General features: G+C 45.1%; 1 protein-coding gene across 7 annotated transcripts in view; it reads right to left on the bottom strand.

Moving 5' to 3' along the window:
• The window catches only part of LOC310817886 (unconventional myosin-VI), a 44,730-nt gene that overhangs the window by 7,147 nt on the left and 19,354 nt on the right, over positions 1 to 18,229 (bottom strand). For 3 of the 7 annotated variants that reach the window (XM_083688609.1, XM_083688610.1, XM_083688611.1), the window contains exons 11-30: positions 17,573 to 17,753; positions 15,930 to 16,074; positions 13,122 to 13,279; positions 12,898 to 12,989; positions 12,515 to 12,587; positions 11,194 to 11,321; positions 10,990 to 11,085; positions 10,540 to 10,728; positions 8,667 to 8,705; positions 8,323 to 8,416; positions 7,525 to 7,655; positions 7,328 to 7,405; positions 6,753 to 6,882; positions 6,184 to 6,274; positions 5,712 to 5,862; positions 3,828 to 4,036; positions 3,129 to 3,207; positions 1,501 to 1,661; positions 1,224 to 1,265; positions 765 to 800 (exon numbers count right to left, since the gene is read on the bottom strand). In XM_083688609.1, the coding sequence (XP_083544735.1) occupies positions 765 to 800; positions 1,224 to 1,265; positions 1,501 to 1,661; positions 3,129 to 3,207; positions 3,828 to 4,036; positions 5,712 to 5,862; positions 6,184 to 6,274; positions 6,753 to 6,882; positions 7,328 to 7,405; positions 7,525 to 7,655; positions 8,323 to 8,416; positions 8,667 to 8,705; positions 10,540 to 10,728; positions 10,990 to 11,085; positions 11,194 to 11,321; positions 12,515 to 12,587; positions 12,898 to 12,989; positions 13,122 to 13,279; positions 15,930 to 16,074; positions 17,573 to 17,753 (2,303 nt within the window). Of the gene's footprint in view, positions 1 to 764; positions 801 to 1,223; positions 1,266 to 1,500; positions 1,662 to 3,128; positions 3,208 to 3,827; positions 4,037 to 5,711; positions 5,863 to 6,183; positions 6,275 to 6,752; positions 6,883 to 7,327; positions 7,406 to 7,524; positions 7,656 to 8,322; positions 8,417 to 8,666; positions 8,706 to 10,539; positions 10,729 to 10,989; positions 11,086 to 11,193; positions 11,322 to 12,514; positions 12,588 to 12,897; positions 12,990 to 13,121; positions 13,280 to 15,929; positions 16,075 to 17,572; positions 17,754 to 18,229 lie in introns of those variants that run through there. The other 4 variants (XM_083688613.1, XM_083688614.1, XM_083688612.1 and 1 more) reach the window with 3 other exon arrangements.

Genomic DNA, 18,229 nt, shown 5'->3' with positions numbered 1-18,229 from the left:
TGTGAGTCTAATTAAACTCATCACTTCAACATACTGACTCCAACATACTTGTTTCTTTAATTAACAGAGTTTATCTTCTCCATTTGAATGCTCTCTGGAGATGCTCACTGTACGAAATAGCTACAGGGTGTATAGACCCAGTAGTATTGTCGATTAGCATCTTTTTAATTATTTAATGAGATAGCATATTACCGTAAAAAAAGTGAAGTTAAGAGGAATAGGATTGTGGGAAGTAACCATATGGCATATATCCATTCTTTCAAAACCCCCATTTTAAAGAGTGCATAAGGGCCAGTGCAGTGTCTATGATTCACAATGTGACATATCAAACTGGAGTTAGTGAGTTTGTGAGCAGTTCAGTTCAGGGGGCTGCAGTGAGGGAGGCTGTGCAGGGCTGAGGTCTAGGCTGTGCAGGGCTGAGGTCTAGGCTGTGCAGGGCTGAGGTCTAGGCTGTGCAGGGCTGAGGTCTAGGCTGTGCAGGGCTGAGGTCTAGTTGGCAGACACTAGTTTTAGTGCGAAGGCAGTGATTAGTGACATTCAGTAAACGGCTCGTGCTGGCAGCTCTGCACACTATCCAATTCCACAATGATCCTTGATATTAACCCTACAAAAGCATGCAAGTCTGATGTGAGGAAAAGCGCAGATCGTTCTAAATCCTGCACCAAATATATGTACAGGACGTGATACTGAATCTACTGAATCTAAAATCTCAGTGTGTGCTGAAGGTGTGTTTAAACATAGTGAAGGTGATAAATGTAACCTACATGGTCAAGCTCTTGAGCTTTTCACTTCCACCAGCACTGCAAACAGAGAATAATAGGATTACAATGAAGCAGTAACTCTATACACAACACAGGGACCAATCAGGAGGTGAAAAAGGAGGTTCCTTTTCCCCCACTACTTCTATGGAAAAGGTGATTCCTTTTCCTCTGATCAAAGGATAGATTATATTCCTTCACAAATAATTATGTAAAAAACAAAGATTGAGTGACTGCTTTTCAGATTAGTGTAGGCATGTTTTGGAAATGAGATGTTGCACTCTTAAACAGAGGCATCCCTTAGGTGGACTATGATAAATGATCCTGCAATTAATGAATGTGTTTCCTTGTTAGAACGAAGGCTGGGGTTTAGCTGGCAGATTGCTAGAGCATGCAGGGAAGTCATGGTTCAGTGGTCAGGGGCAGGCTGGACTGGGATTAGGGGGTTAAATCTGTGGGTCTTACGTAGCTCTCTCTGGGGATGATGGAACACCTGAGGTACCGTTACTGGGAGAAGAGAAGAGAAGAGATTGGTTACACACAGACGCCACGTTCAGAGGAGAGAGAGACTGGTCTCTCCGTCTCTCCAAAGCATCTCCATATTGATATATATATAAATCTCATCTTTCGTTTTGCATCAGAGACCTTCTTGGTTCTGACTATAGGACCAGAGTTGAACTGATTGCAGTGAGGATGGTTGACATCTTATGGATGTGGATGGTGGTGTGTGTGGCGGTGTTACCTGCGCAGGCCTGCGTCGTTCTGGGTCTCCTCGGGGATGAGTTCAGACTCGCTCTGGGCGATCCTCATGGCCAGCTCTCTGTCGCGCCTCTCCTGCTCCAGGATGTTCTGACGGGCCGTGTCCTCCTCACGCTCGGCCTCCAACTGCAGCTCCATCTCCACCTGCGGAGAAACAACATGCCAAAAAACACACAAATCATAAGACAGACAGACACACACGTTCACCACCAATAACAACACACACACACACACACACCACAAATGACACACACACACACACACACACACACACACACACACACACACACACACACACACACACACACACCACAAATGACACACACACACACATCCAATCCCAACCCAGACACCCACAGCAGGGCTCATGGTCTATGGCAGCGTTGCCTGGGGGATAGTGAAGGGCCTCATCTCCTCCCGTCATGCTGTGGGGGGCCTGTGGTTCTGTACTTTTCATCATGAAGGATACAAGGTGGGGGAGGGAGGGAACCTAGTAAAATGATGAATGATGCTGCCTGTTCCATGTTCTTATGTAAACGCTTTCATAAGTCATTCCATGCCCAACCAAATTCACTGAAGGCACAAGAAACTCGGTTTTGAGGACACAGCGAAAAGCTGGGGCAAAATCTTTATATAAAAAAAGCTAAAATGAGGTATCACATGGGCACGACATTTTTCAGCCCTCTCAAAATAGCAGCATATGGCAGGGTGACTAAAGGTTGAGAAGATTATACTGTTCTACTGTTGTGGCCTTCCTCTGTCTCTCTCTTCTCAGACCATACGGTATGTGTGCCAGGGACTTAAGCACCTCGAGAATGAGGCTACGTGGCAGGGCCTGATTAGATATCTTACACCCCCATTAATGAGCCTTTCTTGTGCCTGTGGGTCCCGGAGAAGCTGTCTGCTGGACATCATCCAGGGGCTCAATGGAGATAACAGCCAATTAGCACCCTAGGGGTCAGGGGACAATTAGCCTTAAGGCTCTCAACTAGGGCATGGCCATGGTGCCAAGCAAAACATATCTTCCAACAGGCAGTTTAAAAAGAGTTTGTGAAAAAAAACAATAGAACATATCACAGAAGAAAAGTTTGTAAGTTCTACATGAGGTTGGTGCAGTTTCTATAAAAAAATAATCTATAAAATCTGCAGTGGTGAGTCATGAATAATTATACAAGAGCATGCGTGGTCAGAACCCCAAAATCTAATGAGAATCAAACTAAAAGCCTGGCTGGGTAACCTTGCCCCGGGCTGTGAGCCCCAGGCCACAGGCTTTGATCAGGGAAGCGGGCGTTCAGTGCTAAAAGCTGCCAATGATCCAGGGTCAGAGCTCCTGGGCATTATGTGAGCAGTCCTTCTCCAGCAGCAGATGGAGAACATGGTGCGGCCAGTTTTGTACCCACAGAACGCTAGCCATCTCCACACACATGGAGTCAGTGGGAGAGGAGTGTTAAGAGGGTAGAGCAGCGGAGAAGTTTGAGCGAGACTCCTGCCAGAGAACATTGAGAAGTAGAGCACAGGAAGTGGAGCATTGTGTACTTCCCCACAGCAGGCAATGACAAGAGGAAGGTGAAAGTAGAGATGGACAGAGAAAGGAAGACGAGTGTCACCTACCTGAATCCTCCTCTCCTCTTCCTCTCTCTTCTTCCGCTCCTCCTCGTCCTGTTTCCGTTTCAGTTCCATCTCTGATTTCCTGATGGTGAGGGAGAGACATGGGCTGTCAGTGTGTCATATTGAGCCATGGACTGGAACCTTTGATCAATCAAGAGAGCGTGCACATCAGCTCCTTCATCCACTCTTCACTGTTCAAGGTTATATGAAGATCAAAACCAAACTTGTTAAAGCACTGAGGGAAAGGGTAAGGGAGAGATTAAACCATTCATATCAACAGCCCCTTATAAATAATCCCTGGATTAATAACTATCATAGAGCCCTGTGACAGATAGAGCCCTGACATATCACCGTAACATAATTTAGATCCTTAAAAAAAGTGCATTACGATGTCATGTCATGCCCCTGACATGGTCACACTCCAAGTGCCTCGGTCTGACCAGGATATTGAACCATGACGATGCCCTTCAGTTACCTGGCAAATTAATTCGTAATTTGTTGAGGGTCCATCAAGTTTGGGCAGGCGCCACAAATGCCTTAAATTAGGGGGTACTGATTTGTGACAGATACATAAGCCCCATCAGTTCTGCTAAAAGATTTTATACACCCATAAAAGATATGGGGGACACTAGGTGTGACAAATGTGTCTGAGACTATGCCCTTCCCCTTCCCCCTCCCCCTCCCCCTTTATCCTCCACTCACAGACGCCGATCCTCCTCGTCCTGTTTGCGGCGCTGCTCCTCTTGCTCCTGCCTATGCCTCTCTCTCTCCATCTCCTCCTGGATGCGCTTCAGCCTCTCCTTCTCCTCCTCCTCCTTCTTCTTGTTCTGCAGGGCTGTCAGCAGCTGCTCAGAGCGGGTCACCAGTGCCTGGTACTCGTGGTCAATCTCAATGCGAGTCATGATCGTGCTCTGACGGGGAGGCAGACAGGTGTGAAATAGGGACACAATGACAACACATTCATTACAACATAATGTGAGTTGAGAATAATCTTGGTACAGTTCAGGTCTTGGGTAATATATCTGCTGTTAAAAACCAAATGTCAACAATATTTCAAAATATTTTTTATGGAGGCAGTGTGAAAAAAGGAAAGCCAATCTCGTGAGCTACTGAAAACCGTGCATCATTACATGATAAAAGGACTGAAGTGTGACCCATCCTGACCCTGTAAGAAATCTCAGGTGACCTCTCAAAACCACTCCAGAGCTTCCCTAATCAGAGCCCTACAGTAGAGATCTGACTGTTGGCATTTACAGAGATTTCAAACACAGCTGTACAGGTATGAATTCAAGGTAAATGTGTTACAGGCTCACTTCTGAATGAATATGCATAAGCATCTGCTGTCAGACTAACCTTTTATCAGAATGCCTTATTTTGGACCAAAGCTGTGGGGTGGTGTTTAATGAGACTCTCCTGAGGACTCACAGGTCCAAGATCTGTCGCACTAAATGACAACATCAACCATGTGCATCTGCCATCGCTGGCTGGCCCTATGTCAGTCCCACCTTCAGTGCCTACACTGTCTACACCCCCTTCCAAAATGTTCACCTTCTGTTGCCCCAGAGCCTGGAATCAAAATAACTTAAATTAGTTATTATTTTTCCCACTAATATTCACAGCCTACTGGGCACTGTCAAAGTGAAAGAAACATTCTAAAAATGTCCAATCATTTATTAAAATGAAAAACAGAGAAGACCTGGTTGCAAAGTCTATGGCTCTCCTAAAATGAGTTCAAACGGGACATGGTGTGGAAACGGTGATGCATGTGCTGGATTTGCACTAAACGTAATGTTTTGTAGTAAAAAACCTCACTTGAATTCAATGATGCAAAGCATAATTATGGATTTTACATGGATTTTCAAACTTCCATTCCATCTGATTCCATCTGGCCACTTCGTTTTATAGACCAATTTTGTAGAGTGACTGGGATGACGTCTTCAATTCTTGCATTTGGGATAATTTTAGGAGAGCCACAGCAAGTATGCGAGTATGCAGACTTTTGCAAAAAAGGTCTTCTCTGTCCAGTAAGCTGTGTAGATCAGTGGAAACAAATCCTAATTTAATGTATTTCCATTCCAGACAAATGCCAGGCAAATTCTAGGCAAATGCCGACGGAGAGAGAGAGGGCCAGATATTCAGTAAGGCTGCCAAAAAATCAATTTGTGTGAATCATTTACCCTGAATTGTGTTGCTTAAAAAATTCAAAAACAGCACATGGTTCCCAAAAATCCATAGTCTGAGCCCTCCGTAATGACCTACCATCTGGCAGCAGCCCCCCATTAGCTTGTACAGCTTTCATCGAACAAACCACAATATGCTAAATGTTTCACAACATCCTTTATATATCCAGAGGTATTTATACGATCTGTGCATGTATAACTGTGACATTTGAAAATGTAATGAAGAATTTTGTTCAAAGAAATAAGAATAAGATAGATGTTTTTCGTTTGCATGTCTCTTTTTGCACACTTAAATTAAATTGTTTGTTTGTTTGTTTTGGACTGACAGATGTTTTTACTGTAGATGAGGAATAAGGGGTAGTTTGACTATAGAGTAGAATGTGGGGCTTGTGTCCATCTCACACACTTTGATTTTGACCATCAGTGCGGTGATGGAGGTGTCCAGCTCCTGGATCTGCTTGCTCATTTCCTGCTTGCCCTCCTTCAGACCAGTCACCACCTCGTTGAACTTGTCCATTCTCGTCTTCAGGTTACGCACCTTCACCTGCCCATCAATCCTGCCACACACACACACCCGCACAATCACACATGAAAATCAAACCACACCCATAAAATCACACACAACGTTAGTCCAAATCAGCGGGTTGCTACATCACCCCCAGGGCTCTGTTGTTTACCAGCTTTACAAAGGTAATAAGCGGAGCAGCGCTGTACAGGCCACCACATGACTGTCTCTGTACAGGCCACCACATGACTGTCTCTGAAGCAACGCGTGAGTGATGTGCTAAACAGCCTGGCACCGGTGAGATGTGAAAGTGCCGTATAATGAGGAAGAAGAGGAGGAGGAAGAAGAGATGGATGGAGGAGAGGACACCCACCTCGGCTTGTGCTTCCTCCTGCACAGCCACATACGCACCGTCTTCTGCATCTTGATGCAAGCACTGGCACGGTACAGCATCTTATTCTTCACTTTGGGAGAGAGAGTATGTGACGATGAGAACCCAGACACCCACCAACCTGCTGGGCTTGGCACAGACACTCAGAAGACACCACGGTAATACACACAGAGAGCAGACGGTATGGAAATGGATCTTCAGTAAGGGGTAAAACAAGTGGAAAAATAGCCGCCTGTCAAAACCTGTGAGATTGCATATAATGAGGAGGTACAGGGTATTTATAGTACTATAGTATGTGTACTATAGAGGTCAAGAATAATAAGTTGTCAGAGTTGTATGAGATATGACCCATATATACGTAAATCAGAGGACATGCCACACCAAAACAGATGGCCAGAGTCAGTTACTGTTTTATGATCAGAGCAACTGATGCCATCCCTTTAACAACTTAATGCCTCGTATAAAACATTTGTTCCTGGTGTGAAGGATGTTCTGTATGTCAGCTGATCAAATGATGTGGAGATTTGGTAACAGTAGGTTACGTTACTCACGCTTAATGACGGACAGGGAACACCACTGGACCTTCTTCCAGCGGCTGCAGATGAGCCACTGGTTGACCTTCTTCACAAGCTCTGCCAGGTGGTCTGGGTCCGACTTCATGATCTGGTCAAACTCCGCAAACTGAGGGAGAAGGAGGAGGGTGAGAGAGAGAGAATGAATGAGAGAGAGAGAGAGAGAAAACCCAAAAGGCACAGTAAAACCAAAGGCACTTTCACAGTAAAACAGCCATCAACATGGTGATGTTTCCTCAGGGAAACGAAACCTGATGTGACAATAGTTGGTGGAGATATTTCATGCATAATGGCAGCAAATGATGGTAAAAATAGGATAACAGACACAGACATTTTAATAAAAGGCCTTCACAACCACAAGTATACTGCATATTCATGATTTATCTTTCAACAGAAATGAATACACCATCTGTTAGGTCTTGGTTTATTAACAAAATCCCATTTCCCCTTACCTTCGTAGCCAAAATGACTAATGCACCTAGCTTTGAGCCTCTTCATTCATTATGGGGAACATTAATAACCATTCTAATAAGTGCTACAGAAAAGAGTCTCACCTTTCCAGGCCTGAAGAACACTCTGGTCAATCCAAACTTGTAGTCATTCTCATTCAAACCCAGTGCTTTGAATAATGCCTGCAGCACAAACACACAGTAGCATATCAATACAATGTAAACATGTGTTTATCATGTAGATTATATACAATTATAACAAGCAATTGAGCCCAGAGCCAGGTTGAGCATGGGGAACTGACCTTAGTGAAGAGGCGTGGGTCCAGGCGGGTGAGCTTGGCAGGCATGTACTGCTTGTACATATTGTAGAGCTCATGGAAGGGAGCCCTGGAAGGGAACCCCCCCTGCATGAGGTCCAGCACAGACACCATTCCTACCAGGAAACAGCAGGGTCAGAACAGGAACGTTTGTGAAGCCAGAAAAAACAACTCCACATTTCTGTTACAGCTCGCAATACACTTACTGTACAGTGTAGCTTTAACTTCCATAGTACAATGAAGTAAACCTGATCAATATGTCTTCCTGTGTATGTCCATGCACAGCCACTTCCTCTGTCCATTCAGATGTATCAAACAAACACTTTCTGATTCAACCATACTGTACAATACAGCGGACAAATGCACTGCACTCAAAAGCCATTTGTTCTTTCTATATAAAGAGATGGAGCACAGAATCTGCCTAATGAGATTGTGCAGATGAAAAATGCAGATGCTGAACAAAAAGCATGTCGAATGGAATATACAAATTGAACAGGAGAATGGGAACTTTCCCCTGTAGCATTTTAAGGTTTGGGAAGGACAAAAGTTCAGGAAACTCAGTCAAGCAGAAGAGCTTTTCGTGTCCCAGGCGAACCACTATGAATCTAGATCTAGGCCAAGGAGCATAGTGAATCAAGACCACTGCAGTAAAGGGAGTTCACTGATATACCTTTGTGATGAGCAAATAGAATAGATACTTGAACGCTGTCTCTCTCCTCTCCAATTGTGAATCTGTGTTATCGCTTGTCTCTCCTCCGCTGTATGGAGAGAGACCGTACTGACCTGAGCACTGCAGCTGAGAGAGAATCTGGGCCCCTTCAAACTGGTGGCTGACCATCTTCAGGTTGGGTTTTATACAGCGGATGAAACTGGAGCCCTGGGACGGAGAAAAAGCAGTGAGCCCATTATTCCTGACAGCAGACGGCTGCAAATGGCCCTAGATCACCGATGGTGCATGACAAACTACCAGATTTAAACATTTTGGACATTGGTTCAGATGGGCGGGCTCACAAAATTGCAATTCTCTATAAAGTTATATTATAGGAGAATTGATCTCAAGTTACCGTACAGTACATGCCCAGAGGGATAGAGCAGTAAGTGTATGGAACAATATTGTAAATACTGACCGTGCTGCGAAGCTTCTCCAGCAGTATGTTCAACTGGGTCTGTTTAAGTAAAGAGAGTAAAACTTTTGTTTAGTGATATAGAGTAGACATACTCAAGGGACCTGTCTAGTCCAACAAAAAACAAACACATGCTTGTTAAAGGGTGCTTGCTCCCTCTGCCTCCACGATCCTGTCCAAAACTCACTCAAACTGACAGCTACACAAACAACAGCACAGCCATGAAGGGCACATAACAATGGAAAGTGATTGGAGGAAAGTATGTATTCTTTATGAAATTCATGCAAACAGGTAAATAAACAAGACAGATAAACCATCAGGAATGGAAGACAGAGGGACGCATGGTTGGTAGCTGCTATCGTGCATTGTGGGAACACAGACAGATAACCGTTTTTTGGGCCACTCTCGGTCACGCCTGTGGTTCTCTGCAGTGAGGTGTATTCTCCGCAGTGAGGTGCAGTGACTCCTCCAGGGACACCACTGGGATATTAATATTTATACCCAGCATGATTTCACATCTCTCAAATAAACAGCTGATACAGCTCCCTCACCCTGTAACTCCGGGAACAGACTGGTACAATACTGTATGCCTGATTAAGTCAAGGTCGAAGTCTTATGATCTATGACACGCTTTCGACGGTAGCTAGCAGACAGTGCTTTGTGTGTAACTGCCAAATAGCATGGCCATTGGCCAATAGACAATACATCTTGCATTTTGGTTACAAAAATGTTATTGTGGCATGAATGCTCTGGAGGATGCCGAGGTGATCAATCTGAGGTCATTGACCCTCTCGCACTGCAAGTTAAAATGTTGCTATCCTGGCATATGATCTATGGATCTACCTCTGGTTCTTGCGTGTGGCAAAGTGTAGCATAGCAATATGAGATGTTACAGGTCTGCACTACACTGTTGATTCTACATATATGATTCATAATCTGTCCCATTCATGTCTTGGGAAAAAGTTTTACTTTGAATAATTGGAAGAACAATTCTAATTAGATATGATTAGCAATAAATGCAGATTCAAGTATGGAAATGAAGCTGGTCTGTTGCAGTACTGTAGACATGGGAGACAATTTCACACAGACAGGATTGGGAGAGGGACAGGGGGTGACGGGAAGCGGTTAGCTGGAGAACAGCGGGGCATTGTTCACAGCGTTATTGCATTTGGTTTGGTACACGAAACAGCAGCGCAAGACAAGTTACCTTCATTCCCTGGCTGATTCTACGATTCATCACGACTGACTTTACCCCCATATATGTTTCCTGTCTGTATGTCTGTCTGTCTCTCTCTCTCTCTCACTCTCTCTCTACACCTTCCAAACTTAAATCACAGCTTTGATGGGGATAAGGAGAGAATGGAGGGACAGAGGGAGGAGGAATGAGGAACAGAAAGGGAGGAACAGTAGGAGGGAGAGATATTAGGAACAACGCCACCACAGGTAACTGAGCACAGAGAGAACATGAATTCAGTGGAAACTCAACTAGACGTACAGTACATTAAACCAGACACCACTATAAAAACAATTATGCGTCCCTAAAACAGAAGCTGTGTTGAAATAATCTAAACGAATACTATGTTTTTCATATTGTGTTGTAACTTTTATGCCTCCCTTGTATGTCTAGAAGCAATGCAGTGCCATTACAGTTAACAAGAACTGCTTATTCAAATCAATTAATATTTATGTACACCCGTTGGATTTAACTTACAACACACCTACTTGTAAATGCTACTGTTCTGCATACAAACTACAGAACACGCAGCTTTGGCTGTTAAAATTCAACATTCTGTACCTTTCCCCAGAGATATACATTGTGAGCAGCAGGACATGATTAAGTAAACAAACTAAAAAACGAACAGTGGATTTAACTCACCTTGAATTTGTTTCCAACACTGATGAAGCTGAGCTTCCCGGCCTTGGCGTTTCGGCCATGGTGTTGCTTGGAGTCCTTGGTATTGTTGGAGTTTTCAAAGAGTTCCCTCACAAACCTGTCCTTGGATTCGCTCACAAGGCACTCCAGGGACATGTGCAGTGCATCGTTATTCTTCTCCACAAACTTGGTCTGAAAATTGCACAAATTCAAAAACCTCAACCTACTCCATTCACTCATGTAGTGAGGCAAGTTATGACATATTTCCAAACATATTTCAATTGCAAGGGTTGTGTAATTTAAAAAAGTATAATATCAAAAGAGGTTCAATATATACATTTGGTCGGACATACACCAAGATTACAAAAGATGTTGGATGTAATCAGATAAAGTGGTGTGTTTAAATGTTTATGCTGTTCGAACATCTTGCTGAGTACACCCATCTGAGCGTACCGTCTCATAGCACACAGCTCCTGCAAAGTGTCTGACGATGAAGCCTTCGTCGTCCCTCACGTTTCTGTGGACGGCCAGCTTGGATTTCCTGGGCACCTGAGGGACAAAATACATAACCTCAAAGCACAATACTCAAAGCATAGTGAAACCTAGTTTAACTTTATACAGAAAGGACATTGAGCCCTGGTTGGAGTAAGGACCTACAGTCAGGCGGAAGTGGTTCTTGTGCTTGTTGTGTACTGTCTCTGTAAAGTGCTGGTCGCTGGGCTGAGGTAGACGGTTCTCTTCATCCAGGATGTCCAGGATGCCCACCAGCTTGGCCTCCACTAGGTCTGGAGACAGAGAGATAGAGACAGGGGGGGAGAGACAGGGGGGGAGGGAGAGAGAAAGAGAGAGAGCAAGAAAGAGAGAAAGAGACAGAGGAGGGTCAAGGGGATAACAAAATACTACAACTCAGCCAGCGTAGATTATAGGGGTAAGACAGCATCCATCCTTGCAGTCTACGTACGAGCAGGCTACCCTAAGGCAAGCCAATACGATAGTTACTGACCCATCCCATGTTCTACACACTGAGTATCAGCTACTGCCCTCTGGGTGGAGGTCCCTTGTTGCAGATTAAATAGATTTAAAAATTAATTTATCCCTGTGTCAATAAAATGTTTAAATAGCGGCAGATAAGAAAAAGACGAAGCCAGGATGTTCAGAATAGCCTACCCTTGACCCACACCTACTCCTCTGCAGGAGGGGAAAATATCTCTCAAAGAAACCGAGAATAAGGACATTTTCTAGGTAAAAGCTAAAAGTAAAAGTCAATCATAGATTCATTTCTAGAGCAATCGTGACTCACTCTTTCCATAGAAAAGTCTCTCAGTTAGTCTAAAGAGAGAGAGCATATATTTGAGCATTCATAAAATAATACATTCATAAAAGCTCCTAAGTTGCACATACTTGGGATTTCTTCAATCTGCCAAGGACCATCTACTGATCTAATCATCATCATCATCATCCCCCACTCACTACCTCTGCTCTGCATGTCTAGTACAACAATGCATTCAAAGAAAGCATATATTGACAACACTTGTAATGCAAAAACCTATTAAGTAAAGGCAAAAAGTAAAAGGCACATGTTCCCAGGGGCAGTGTCTCTTTGACTCAACAGGGCAAGCTCCAATCAGTGCAGGCTTTAAAGGGCATTTACTAAAAGCGTACCCCATTCTACCAGCCTGGACATCCAGTGAAAACCTGCATTAACCCAAGTCACCTCCATTCCACTACCCAGGCTTACTGCTGCAACTCTACAGACACATCTCAAGGGTAAAGTTTGTGTGTGCTCGGCAACATACTCAATCAAACTGGCTCCCTCAACTCTCTTTATTTTCTGTTGTCCACGAAACAGGGCGGCAGGTCCGGGTCAAGAGTTGTACCAACAAGAGCTTAACCTCTCACACAGAAAACAGTTCTCCAATGCTTACAAACTCTCCAGTCAGACAAATAAAGAATAGCAAGTACACATGAGGAGACAAACCTATGCAGTCCTGATTGTCGACGTAATGGACTTCATTCACTCCGAGTCCCTCCTTCTGGTACAGCTCTTGCTCCTAGAATACAAAACACAACAGCTCCAATAAGCAATCATGATGATATTCATAATATATTCCCATTATTCTGTGGAATAACAAGGTCAGGGACTGTATGGAACACTAGAATACACTCAGCTTTTCTTTCCATGTGTATGAATACATGTCCTTGGAAACTGACAAAATGGAAAGTTTCTGACAAAATAAACACATTTAAAAGGTCAAAGTTTCATTCTGCTTGTTGGCAGCACTTTTTGGACTACAGGGATGTCAATTATTCGACAGGAGGTTCAATAGTCAGTAGAAAAAGCACCTCTGATGAAGCACTCACCTCTTTCAGGATGCGCTCGTTGAAAAACTGCTGCAGCTTCTCATTACAGTAGTTGATGCAGAACTGCTCAAAGCTGTTATGCTCAAAGTACTCTGAAGGGAGATTGAGACGGAGAAACATAAATATCCACAACTTTCATTTTGAATTTCCACAACTTTATACCCACAACTTTCATCCCCCATATCATACACAGTGGTAGAGGAGCACAAAGAGACTGCACAAACCAAAGCCTGCGATATCCAGGACCCCGATGAAGTTGGCAGAGGAGTCAAAGGGGAAGCACTGGTTGACTCTGGTGACCACGTGATCGAACAGGCGGCTGTACACGGCCTTGGCCAAGGCGTCTCGCGCGTGGTTTGCCTGCTCAACTTTCAGTGGCACTCTGGGGGAGAGAGGCGGCAGAGAACAGAGAGGGAGTCTAAATAATTCTGTCTATCCATTGCTGTCCAAACATTGGGTCTGCAAAACTATTGAGGACTTGCTTAACCTCCCAAGCAGATAATTGTGTTATTGACGACTTGGACAAGAGAGTGATTGGAGTGTGATAGCAGCCATAACACAATGACACAAAACGTATAAACATCAGCTCTGTGGAGGCATTGTAATTGCATCTGACTGCACTGAAGTGTGCAGCTCAATATAATTAGACAACAGAGAGACCTGAATACAACATGAATCCCCAGTGGGCTTTGAAGTTCCTCAACAAGCTTGAGCTTTGCACTTCAAAACCCTATTTTTTGGCCTACACTTTTGGCAGTAAAGAACAAGGATTCTCTCTCGGCAGATCTCTGAGCTCTAATGTCCAAGTCGTCTGGTGAGAAATGATTCAGAGTTTCCTCAGACCTCCTTTACCTCCATTCCCTCTAGTCAGTTAGCTACACAGACACAGACACACGCACACACAGACACGCACATGCAGGCACACATGCTCTCTCTCTCTCTCTCTCTCTCTCTCTCTCTCTCTCTCTCTCTCTCTCTCTCTCTCTCTCTCTCTCTCTCTCTCTCTCTCTCTCTCTCTCTCTCTCTCTCTCTCTCTCTCTCTCTCTCTCTCTCTCTCTCTCTCTCTCTCTCTCTCTCTCTCTCTCTCTCTCTCTCTCTCTCTCTCTCTCTCTCTCTCTCTCTCTCTCTCTCTCTCTCTCTCTCTCTCTCTCTCTCTCTCTCTCTCTCTCTCTCTCTCTCTCTCTCTCTCTCTCTCTCTCTCTCTCTCTCTCTCTCTCTCTCTCTCGGCAGGACTAAACCATTACCGGTATGCACCCCTGTGGAGTTCCCTTCAGCATTGGCCAACGCGTTAATACGACAGTCACGACTCATCCCACAGGGACTCTCCATGATGGCCCCTTCACCCCCGTTGTCTCCACCATGCCGCCCTACATCTCTCAGTACACCTGGTCCCGCTCAACCTCAATCGCCGGCCATGTTTAATTCATTTTGCCCCTCCAGCAGGTGTGAAGAGTCCACAGTTTCAAAATGGAAATGTGAGGGTAAAAGCCAGAGCACTAACAGTAGCAGTTGTGTCTCTTCCCTTTTAAGGCCGCGGGGCTCCACCTCGCCTCATCTCCATACGTTTCCCTCAAGCATGTAACGTTGGTGGGAAGTTGAACCCTGATGTCTAATTAAAATTTAGTGTTATGACCCAGTGGAGGCTGTGTCTCCTGTGCCTGGGTGGGCTGGAAGGAGTGTTGCCTGCCCGCCCGCCCCCCCCCCCCGCTTTGCTCAGCTGTTCTTTAATACAATGCACATTGATTAACACTCTCTCATACTGTCAGCCTCAAACACAGACATGTCTAAAGCCATTCCCTTACAGATCATTTAGCTAAGGCTTTCTCCCTTACATAAGTCACAAAAATAGCCCGCTTAGTGTGGAACAGACAGGCTCAAATCGCCACCTTGCAGCCTTTTGTAAGTCACTTACTGTCCTCTCTGTGGTATTGTCACTTTTAATTGTGGGGTTTATAAATAAATACTGTACGCACTGAAGACAAACAGGGCCTGTTGCTACACTAGCCGATCGCTTCCACACCCTGTGAAACGTGAGAGGTCTCTCCCACTCACAAGAGCACCCACACAGGGGACCATGAGACGAGGACCACATAAAACTACCACTTAAAAACCCGAACAGCAGAGTAAAAGCTGCTCTCCATCAACAGATAAAAGAGGAGACATTCACATTAGCATAGGAGGACGGTAATCGCTGCGAGTGGCTTGGCATTCCGTTGGCAAGCAGAGTGGCCAAGCTGCCCATGAAACAATCCCAGGCATTAGACAGGCTGAGCCGCGGCTAAAACGCAGGCAGGGGCTGGGCTAGATAGGGGTAATCAAAGGGGAGCCACGCTTGTCTTTTTTGTGACGACACTTTGAAGCTGTCCTTTCTCCACAGCGACAGGTCCTTTACGTGTCCTTCTTTTCTCGTGCAGTATTCTGATTCCCCTCCTCTCCACACCCCTGTTTCCACTTGTGTTTTATAAAGCATAAACTGGAGATGTACAATACGGCATGGAGGCTTTCTTCTTGGGTGTGCAGCAGGGAGGCACTCCTATTTTTAACTGTGTTACAGTGACGTGTGCAGCAGCACACACACACACACACGACATAGATACACATGCTTACACACACGCCTCTGCGTTTCCTGTGGTAACTGGCATGTGACCTGTTACGGGGGCAGTGTTAAAACAAGGTGCTAGGAATACACTGTATGTGTGCTACTGTAGCAGATCATACACAACTGTGTTAATGCACAATTCTTGAATGGATGAGCTGATATCACCATATTGACACACATATTTGTAACACCTTGGAACAAACCAAAATGTGAACACCTGTCATTCAATGGAAAGGGCTTCATGGGGTAGGGTGCAGTTTTGATAGAGCTGGTTGTGCGCATGAGATTTGACCAACGTCAATATATAACCTGACCCTCATTGGTTACACCATGTTGTTCATCAACCTCCATACCTTGAAGCAATCAAAACAGAAAACAGGAATGCACCATCTGCCCCCTGCCCTCTGCCGTGTGACTGTGAGGTGGTTCTTACTTGATAACTGTTCCTTTGGCGCCCCCTGCTGTTGTGAGCATGACCCTGGTGGTGAGGCTGACTCTGAGGTCATCCTCCTCCAGACCCAGCAGCTCAGCACAGTACTCCAGTGTCTGGCTCGACTGGTTCTTTATGGTGCAGCCGCCTGGTGAGACACAGAGAGGTGAAACGTTAACACGGCCATTGTGAGCGCTAACAAAGAAAGAGGATGAATCTCCCTGCCAGCTCGAAGTCTGTCGAAGGTGACATCAGTGATGGAGCAAGGTCTGACACAGAGTAAATGTGATTCTGCACACAGTGCACATACATCACAGTATCGCATGAGGTTGACAGATCGGCTGTGACATACAGTGCAGTTCAATACGGCCCACATCAATATCTATTCTGACAGTGATGAAATGGCACGTTCAAAGTCACATAATCAATGATTAACACAGTAGCTGTGGGACCTCTTGCATATGCAATTCTCCCATTTACCTTGGTCTGGCGGTCTCCATAATAGGACTAAGCTATGGAGTTAATATGACGAGACTAATTGGGTCAAGTTAACCTCTTTGTCTAACTATTTTCTAATGAAATGGGCTCCATGACACAGCACTAGATCACTGCCTAGCGTACTCTAACTCTGCTGCTCTGCCAGGGGTGAGCCACTGTGGGTGACAGGAGGGACGGTATGAGGGTGACACAGGAAAGAGTCTCCCCTCAGAAGACTTGGGAAGCTGGGACAGAATATCCTGTGATTCATGTGGAGACTAGGCGCAGGACAGCCCTTCAACCACGCTCACGATCATTATTTTCTCAGACTGGACGCTTTGCCTCAGTCGCTGTAAAAATGAGCCATGGGAGAACCCTGCTGTGAAAACTACTCTCTTTAAACGCCACCACGCTGTGCTTCTGTTCCAGAGGGAGGAGAGACAGGGAGGGGCTAGAGCCTCATGTTCAATTGATGTTCAATCTCACTGGGATGTTCAAAAGTTTGTTTGATTTCCATAGAAATTGAGCTTTCTTGGGGTTATCTGAAACAGCATGCATAATGTGGAGAGGGTGACGTGGCTGAGACATTCACGCAGTAATGTAGCAGACCTTGACAAAAGAGAGTACATCACAAATGGTGTGAAAATAAAAATCTATGATATGATTGAAAATGTGTCATAAATTCCACTGGAGTACAACATGCAACATTAAAAAAGACCAATGGCTCACTTCACATCATAACTACACTGTCTTTGTATCAAAAATTAATGAACACGGAGTATTCCCCTGTGTCTTCAGTGGTGCGTCTTTGAAAAGCCTTTTTCACAGACTACAACAAGAGGCCACACAGGCTTCAGAGAGAAGCTGAAGATCAAAGTAACAAGCGACAGCAAATGGTACCTGCTGCTCAGAAACAAAGCAAGTATTGTCTTAGTGGTAGCGGTCCGGAGCTGATGACTTCTGGGGTCTAAAATAATGAGAGAATGCTACGGTACCTGCCAGCTCTGACAAAACTTTATCAACTATCACCTTCCTCAGTATGTCCTTAGTGCTGATCTTGAGCCCTGGTCCTCTCATCATGAGAGCGAGCAAATGAGAGAGCAAAATAACAAGAGTGCGAGAGAGAGAGAGAGAGAGAGAGAGAGAGTGGGAGACCCTGGCCTGCTCACCTGATGTGCTGCCTGCTTCCTCAAAGTCGATGTTGCCCAGGTGCAGTACCCCAGCCACCACTCTGAACAGGTCCAGCTTCTCCGTGTCGTCCAGGCCTATCTTCTTCATGGCCCCACACATCCTGTTGAAGTCTCCCTGGTCATCCAGCAGAGGGTCCTTCAGTGGCCCAGCTTTGAGGTACTGAGGAACCATGGGGAGGACTGGTCAGTGACCTGGGGTTAGCCTCTCCTCACAGAGGTGACTCAAACAGGAGACCAAACAGGAGACCCTGAGCGAAGTGGGCTTGGGATGAGCCATGTCCAAGCTGTGACCTCAAATACCTTACTTCTCTAAGAACACATCTAGTAAGCATATCACCTGCGTCCCTGTGTTCAATGAAGATGATTTTCTTGGCTTTACGAGAGAGGCCCTGAGGACCATGTTTGAATCTGAGATAGGAGGATGTTACTGGACTTGCAGCTTTTAGAAGTAATAATGATATAATAAGATGCCATTTAGCTGACGCTTTTATCCAAAGCAACTTACATTGAAGTAGTAGCACAATAAAACAACACGGTACATACATTCCATCTCCAGCTGCAGTAGGAGGATAAGCAAGGGTAGTAAGGAAGAGCACACACCTGGAAAACCACTCAAGAGGAATGTCACAGTATGAT

The sequence above is a fragment of the Argentina silus genome, assembly GCF_951799395.1.
Source record: "Argentina silus genome assembly, chromosome: 17".
NCBI lineage: Eukaryota > Metazoa > Chordata > Actinopteri > Argentiniformes > Argentinidae > Argentina > Argentina silus.
Note: the sequence above shows the minus strand (reverse complement) of the source record. Positions and strands in the feature narration are given on the sequence as shown.